We start from the raw sequence: 7,801 nt of genomic DNA, 5'->3' as shown, positions 1-7,801 counted from the left end.
CAGTTATTCCGACGAATCACACGTTTGTACAATTCTGTCCTTTTAGAGACAATGATACAGACATCCTTGGAAATGCCAACCAGTGTTTTGCTTTTTGGACTTCAGCAGGTGAATCTTAACAACCTCCTTGTACAAACGAGGTGCCCCGGCATTGAAAACAACGAGGGCCGTCGTGTGGAATGCGTCCGCAGCAACGCGAGTTGCGGAGCCGCCTTCTCTCTATTTTTCTTTTTTTTTTTTTTTTTGCGTCCCTCTCTGCGTCCGATACCACTAAAACCTGATGACATCCGAGCGGTGCCCGCCGCAGGCCCTCGTCAAACGAAGCACAAAGAACTGCTCTACTACTGTTACGCCACTGTGACGGACTCTTGACCCCACCCTCACTATCCTCAGTCCTACATGCGAGGGGGGTGGCAAAGTCTCTGGATCACACAAGTTGCCCTTGAGGGACACCAGGATTTAAAGAGGCTTTTGTTGGATTTTTATCCGCAGTAGCAACCACGACTACTTTCATTCGTGCTGACTTTCTTCTCTCTGAGTTCTACAAGTTGAGGTGTCAACCAGCCGCACCTTGCCTTGAAATAGGTCCATAGCAAACACAGTTTTTGTGGTTGTGATTTCCGTTTTATTTATTTGTTTATTTATTTATTTTCTATATAATGTATCTATCACATCAGCATCGTACAAATCACAGTTCCTGGTTGTGTTGTAACATTATCTCAGCACTGACAAAACATAGCAATCAAACAATCTTAAGCCTTTCTTCCCACATGGCCAGACAAAATCTGAGTACCTCAGTTTTTAGCAAGTGTCCCTCTGTCCTCAGGGGATTTCCTAAACCCACCCTAAGACCCTAATAATACGAGGAAAAGCTAATCCTCGCAGGAGTGTTTTGCTGATATTCTCAGATCGAGACGGGGAGAAGGAAGAAAAAATCTCTCGCTGCTCGAGCCCAGATTCACTGTTAGCCATTTATTTCCCCAAGACTAGGAAACAGCGTGAGTCAGTGTGGTGGCAGAGGCAGCAGCTTAATTGTAGCCGATTTGTGTGTGTGCTGCATACTGTGCTTCTGGAACAAAGCCAAGCTGGAGGCCTGTGGTAGCAGCAGATTTGAGTTTTAGTTGACATTACTGTAAGGCAGAGCTGCTCTGGAGTTTGAAGCTAGCTTATGTCTGTGGTGGGGGGGCTAGCTAGCCCTGGGCGCTAGCTAACCATGTTCATGAACTTCACTGTCAAAAAGAAACCAAACTGATGTGTTGTGGAGATAGTTTTATAAACCAATAGCCTGCTTAGTCTTCAGTCACTGCTTTTAATCAACTGTCAGCAACAGGGAATGTTGTGATAGAAGTTGGTAAAGCTAGTGGCAGCATTGCTTTCAGTGAAACACATAGTACTTAAAAAGTTCAGTTTTTACTCCAAAGTGGAAATATTCAAAATTATTTATATTAAAGACAAATCATCTGGAAAACCCAATGAAGTCAGATTTGTTAGCTGGAAAGCAGTGAAACTCCTCACCCAGATAAATTTAATATTCAATATGGCTGCCACGTGTTAAAATATATATAATAGTAACAGGCTGTTTCTTTGCTACAATGATTAACAAATCTGTCGTATGGACTTCCCTTAGCGAGAATGTTCCTTTATAAAGCATAATTTATTTGCTATAAAATTAGCTTGGGGGAAAAAATCAAAAAGCTAGAAGGCTTACAGACGGTAAAGTTTGATTTAGAAAATGTGTGGCTAAAAATATTGGTTGAAATTAGATACATCCAAGGCCTGTATAGATTCTACTTTTAATCAGAGCTATCCTGAATCAAACCTATAACCAACAATTGACAGATATGTAACCAGCTAATGATTGTATATGGGCAGCTTTTGTAGCCCATTTACTGTCTAAGCAGGACATTATGTAACTGTAGTTTGTGCAGTAGTTGCACTGCAAACTTGAAAAGCTTTCTGACTTGCTACTGTAACGTGGTCAACTCTATTGTGAGGTCCTAATCAGATCTACTTTTTACAAAACTTGAAAGCACTTTGCTACGACTAGTGACTAATGCTAACAATTGTATCCTGGAGGGATAACTTAAACAACCAGCAGAAAATATGACTGATAATTAACTAAGAATCAATTCAAGTGACAAATTTCCATATCTTCTACAATTTCAGATTTCTCTCATTCATTGATTTTTGCTGGCGCCCATGTGTACAGTCATGGCTGGAAACTTGTTTAATATTCAAATTACATGTGAGGATACTGAAGGTGCTTATCTGCATAAGAAAATTATTCATAATTGCACATATGTATCATCTTCAGTGACTCCCACGTGTGCAAGCAGAACTTTGTATTTGGCATGTTATTGGCAGACCACACCATAGGCAGGGAGTTAATTACAGACCGTAAACGCCTTCAGTTGCTATTGCTGAAAATCACTGAGCATAATTAGAATCACTCCGATTTAATAAGAAACTTAATGCTTTAATTCATACTGTGGCCAAACTACTGGTTGGTTTCTTGCCTATGGTTTACTCCGCCCGCCCCCCTTCTCTGTTGCTCCAGAACAGGTCGGACTCGAGCAGATGATCAACTGAAACTCCAATGTGCCTTTAGCACTGAGGTGTAATTCTGTTTGTATGTGTACATGTGTGCATATGTATTAACTCTGTAATGTGGATTTACAGGACACACACAGCTAACCATGAGGGTAAGAGACAACTGAGCGATTACTGTGTAATTATCAACAAAATATATATATATATATCTATACCCTAACTTCGCCATGTTTACAAAGTGTAAATACCTGTTATCAATGGACATTGCTTATCTTAAAATTGCATTTATTGTTATTAGAATATAATTAATATGATTACCGTCATTAAAAGTTTTAATTAGTGCCATTACGATCATTATTAAATACAGTGTTGTTGAATATAGCTATGAGTAAAAATTGTTCTGTAGGCTGATCAAGGGCAAGTGACGTGTATAGCAACAAAAATATATAAATATATAGTTTATTCTATGTTCGGTTCAATAAATCGCTGCTATTAAAGGGGATGGAGCAGAAGAAGAGAAAGTTGATTAACTCTGGGAAGACACTACCCCCCCTCCCCCCCCTCTGGGCTCAGTGATGCACACTCCACCAGAGAGGTGAGGAATCGCTGAAGGAAGTGAGCTGTGGGAGTGGACCGTCCTAACAATAGAACCTCTTTCTCTGTGTGCTTTTACTCCACTTCGAACTCTCAGTGCCAGCAAGAGGAGGAAATCAAACGGGGGGCCTCGAACCGATGGAGACACTTCACACTCGTTATTCAACTCTATAATGTAGCAACGGCAAGAACAGCCCTTCGTTCTCGACTCCCTCCTCGTCTTTCTTGTGTTATCGGTGACCACTTTGATTTAGAGCAAGTTTCAGCATGGATTCACTCGTTTTATATATATCATCAACTCTGTGCCAAGACAGCATATTGTACATACAAACGTTCATTTTTGTTTGTTCTTCTTCTATGAGAACAGCTGACTCCAGCAGAGCAATAGAGTCACAACAGAGTGTAAATGTCTGTTACGCCACCAAGTGGTCATCCACACGTGGTGCACGAGAACACACCAGGAAGTGTCTGAATTCAGTCTGAAGGCCGGTGAAGGCAGTGTAAAACATGCTCCTGTTTAGTTTGGGTTTTTTTTTCTCTCCTCCCACCATTTTGTACATACAAGTTTATTTCTTGCTCTCATGTTTTTATGGGTCTAAATGTGTCCAAACCGAAGCACGTTTGATGGCGCTGAACCCGGAGAGATGGCACACTGTGACGTGGTTTACTCCCAACACAGAATGTAACACTTTCAACGTTGTCTGAACATTTTCTAATGGCTAATATTATTACTATCAATATTATTATGATTATTATAAAGCTATTTTAGCGAGTTAAACGAGCGTTGCTGCGTCTCCTTTGTCTTTTTTGGTGCGTTTACTCTGAATGTTTTGAAGAAAATGTGAAATGAAGCAGTAAAAACATTCTTCTTGGGGGTAAGAGCAATGTTGTTTTGATTGAAGGCATCTTCTCAATATGAGCTTAATAACATGTTCCTTAATTTTCTGGATTCTAGCCGGCCCCTCCATTGGCTTGTATGTCCATGCTTGATTCAGTTCCAAAAATTTAGTTTATTAACTCAAAGTTACATCTGGCGCCAAAGTGGAGAAGACACATTAGTAAAATGCGAACCTGTGCTTGCATGACCTTCAACCTTTTGGATTTTTATGGGTGTGTGAGTGTGAATATGTTTCTGTGAGTTAGTCACCTGGAATTGATTGTGATGATTGTTTCCAGGTTTGGAAAGGTATATTTTTTTAGTCATGGGTTGAAAAATATGGCCACCATTTCTGCAGCATGCAGAACTTTAAGTAGCAAGTCTGATCAATTTATTTTTAAATAAAACGTGTTGCTAAGTTCTGGGATTGTGTGCAGCAGGATGAAACTGTTTTAAGTAAAGGAATTTCAACAACACAAGTTAGATGGTGTTACACAGTAAAATGGAGAATTTTGATCTACATTTCTAAGGCTATTTATTGATGGAGCAACTCAAGACTTAAACAAAATAATGCAAAATGTTCAACCTTTAACTCTTACGATGATTGAAAAAGGTGTTGTGGGACATTTAACCTTTTAACTGTTAAATGTCCCACAACATAAAAATGGTAAAGAACTAAATATCCACATTCAGGTCAGTATTTAGTAGATGCACATAATAGTCTCAAACACACTGGCTCATCTGGACACAGCAGTTGCAACAGAACAGTTTAAGTGCTGTGAGAATGTTTGGGGATTAAGTTTGAGCATCTTTTTACATCCAAATTCTCCTGGATTAGAGTAGAGGGTTTGAACATGCTAGAATCTTCACCTTGTTGGCTTTAAACAATTTCTATGCACTTTTTGCTGCAAGCTTTGTGTAGTTATGCTAATTTCCAAAATTGAAGTTCAAATCAGATTTTCTGGACTGGTGCTAAATTTGCGAGAGAGAGTTTATTTTCCACAAAATTGGAAACAATCAGCTGAGAAATCTCCACAGGTTGAACAGGAATGCCACTTTTCATTTATGGTAATAAAAATGTTTCAAAAACATTTATTTTTTTAAATAAGACACTGTCATGTGTTAACAATAAACAAGTTTTCAGATCAGTAAAGCAATGATCAAAGATGTAAAAAAAAATTCCCTTAAGCATTGTCCTATTATCCCTCCAAAGTGGAAAATTAAAACATGAATTGAATTTAATGCATTGCCTTACATGGTGAATATTTTATAACTTCAAATTTCACTGGACATTGTCCAGTTTGAGTGTCCAGGCTTGACCAGGAGTGAAAGGTAGCTCAGGCAAAAGGACGGAGAGACCTGCATTAGGGTAGACTGGTGCCCAAGGGAGGGGGGACGGACGCCCCAAGAGAGTCACCTAGAAAAGAAACGGATTCCTATTTGTTCCTAGTCACTTTTACATTATCGATCTTGGGTTTGGTCATGTACTTGTTCCAAAATGGCAACACATAATCTTAATAATCCCATTTACCTTAGTTGTTGCTGATGTTTGGGGGATCAACAGCTTCAGTATAGTTGTTGGGGGTTTGGCTGTTACAATGGCGTAGACCGTGGCACCTTTTGAGGTATACCTAGAAGAAAAGTAACAACGTTTAGTTTTTGTTTTTCTTTTTCCACTAAACCAAAACTCATACTGAGTTTCTGGTAGCATGGAAGGAGAAAACACCAAAAATGAAGAACACTCAGATCCTAAATATTCAACTTTCCAGCTTTCTTACCACACTGGCACGGTGCCGTTTTCCATTTGGACCCTCCAGGGTTTGGTGGCGTAGATGGCCTCTCCGTTGGTTTCCAGCCAGGCGCCAAGACCCCTCAGCCTCTCCTCAAACACACTGGGAATTGTCCCGTCGGCTGTGGGACCTACATTGAGAAGATAATTACCTCCAAGAGCCACTGTGCTGACCAGATCCTGTGAAGAAAACGAGAAGCATTCAGTCCTGAAGATGAAGCGGCTACATCTTCAGCAATCTGAACGTCATCTTGTGTCTTTACGTCAATAATAGCAGGTAAGTCCATCAGTTCTTTGAACTTCATGTTTCGTCGGTAACCCCAGGATAAAGTGTCCACAGATGTACATTTCTCCCACTTGTGTTTGGGCAGCTGCCCTGGCGTGTATTTGTCCTGGCAGTTATAAAAGCCACCATGTTTGCAGGCAGTGCCTTGCCCCCATCGGTCATTGGTCACAACAGTATCCTAAAATCAAGGAAGATAGGGTAAATACACTGACGCTGCTATTATAGTTTTGTGCAATGCTTTGTGCATGGCAGTTTGTGTTTCCCTAAAATAAAAAGGACTGACTTTGACAGGGCTGTCGTTGTAAAGCCACGCCAGAAACTGGGTGGAGTTCCAGTAGGTGTCTGGCGCTTCCCAGTCGCCGTCAGACCAAATCACCTCAGGTCTGTACCTGCAAGGTATATAAAACACTATCATGTTGTGCAATAACTGAGAACTAGCTAACTGACCTAAGGCAAGGCTGCAGTTTGTGCAACAATAACAGGGAAACTGAAAACAACAAGCGGTGTGATCGGTAACTACTAAAACTTAAAACCTACTAACCTTACAACAATGTTATGGAGTTCAGGAAGTAGTTTCTGCATCACAAACTGTTGGGTTTTGAATCCATTCTTCTTGTCCTCCAAGTAGAGGGGGTTGAACCATTCATACAAGGAGTTGTAGAGGCCATAGTGCAGCGATCTAAGTGTTGAAAACAACAAATCTCTGAAGCTCTTGTTTATTACCTTCTCGTACGAGACATGTTCTCAGTTATAGCTGAAGAGGTTCAGGTGGATTTGTGCTGTGTTTCATATGCCTATTGAACTCATTTACCAGAATCTACAGTTGGATATTATTCTCCAATAAGCTTCAAATTCACCCACCGGTTGCGAACTGCATCTCCCAGGTCTTCCACTAAGTCCCTTTTAGGACCATTATCAACAGAATTCCAGTTCCAGGAGTATGGAGACCCCCAGTTAGTGAATCCTTCATGGTGTTTGGAAGTCAGGACAACATATCTGGAAAGAGTGCACTGTGAAACAATGCCTTGCAAAAATCCTAAAGACATTCATTAAGGTTTTGAGGTTGTAGTTTTTCATGGTCCAACACACACCCTGCTTCTGATTTGGTGCTACCCGGAAGTGGAATATAAACACCTTACTTTGCACCAGAGGCTTTGAAGATGTCCGCCCACTCCTCCGGGTTGAAAAACTGCGCGTGGAACTGAGGGGCGAAATCCGGGTAGCTGAAGCCGGGCGGGTAGTTCTTGGACATGTAGCTCACACACTTCGGGTCAGGCGGCTGCTGACCCTGCCAGTGCCACCAGAACCACTCGCTGCCGAAGCCTGGCACTGAAAATACTCCCCAGTGGACAAAAATCCCCACCTTTGCTTCGTCGTACCATGAAGGCAGCGGTCTGGCGTCCAGACTCGTCCAGTTCGCGGTGTAACGAGCCGCTGCGGGAGACGCGAAGGCGAGGAGGAGGAGGAGGAAAACGGCAGCCATGACTGCTATAAGTTAGCCTAAAATAAGATTACATGGAACTCATTTAAAGTCCCTGCATCTACCTAGTGAGCCTCTTGTTGCCGTTTGAGTTGTTTCCTCGTCACATGACTGGGATCACGTGGAGCACCACATGATTGACTCGTTTTGCAGAACTGCAAGGTGTAACAGTTAATTTGACCTCCTAGTAAAGGACTTAAAAATATATCTAGATATAATCTTTGA

General features: G+C 41.3%; 1 protein-coding gene across 1 annotated transcript; it reads right to left on the bottom strand.

Annotated features, from left to right (window-relative positions):
* Nucleotides 1-4,994: 4,994 nt before the first annotated feature.
* On the bottom strand, nucleotides 4,995-7,699 carry LOC106933676 (alpha-L-fucosidase 1). Its single transcript, XM_015013074.2, has 8 exons — nucleotides 7,236-7,699; nucleotides 6,958-7,092; nucleotides 6,638-6,775; nucleotides 6,380-6,485; nucleotides 6,074-6,274; nucleotides 5,800-5,990; nucleotides 5,553-5,652; nucleotides 4,995-5,438 (listed from the first exon to the last, which is right to left on the bottom strand). The coding sequence occupies exons 1-8, from the start codon at nucleotides 7,577-7,579 to the stop codon at nucleotides 5,304-5,306; spliced, it is 1,350 nt and encodes a 449-aa protein (XP_014868560.2). The 5' UTR covers nucleotides 7,580-7,699; the 3' UTR covers nucleotides 4,995-5,303.
* Nucleotides 7,700-7,801: the final 102 nt, after the last annotated feature.

This window comes from Poecilia mexicana, unplaced genomic scaffold, assembly GCF_051168715.1.
Source record: "Poecilia mexicana isolate PSO_F unplaced genomic scaffold, ASM5116871v1 scaffold_11, whole genome shotgun sequence".
Lineage (NCBI taxonomy): Eukaryota > Metazoa > Chordata > Actinopteri > Cyprinodontiformes > Poeciliidae > Poecilia > Poecilia mexicana.
The sequence above is the reverse complement of the archived record's forward strand: the minus strand, read 5'-3'. Positions and strand labels throughout refer to the sequence as shown.

Excerpts from the sequence above, each read along its gene's own strand:
- LOC106933676 (XM_015013074.2), bottom strand. The coding sequence starts at position 7,579 with ATGGCTGCCGTTTTCCTCCTCCTCCTCCTCGCCTTCGCGTCTCCCGCA. Across the intron at positions 6,486-6,637 it reads CTCCATAACATTGTTGTAAG|GTACAGACCTGAGGTGATTT; the intron begins GTTAGTAGGTTT and ends TATACCTTGCAG. Across the intron at positions 5,439-5,552 it reads AAACATCAGCAACAACTAAG|GTGACTCTCTTGGGGCGTCC; the intron begins GTAAATGGGATT and ends TTTCTTTTCTAG.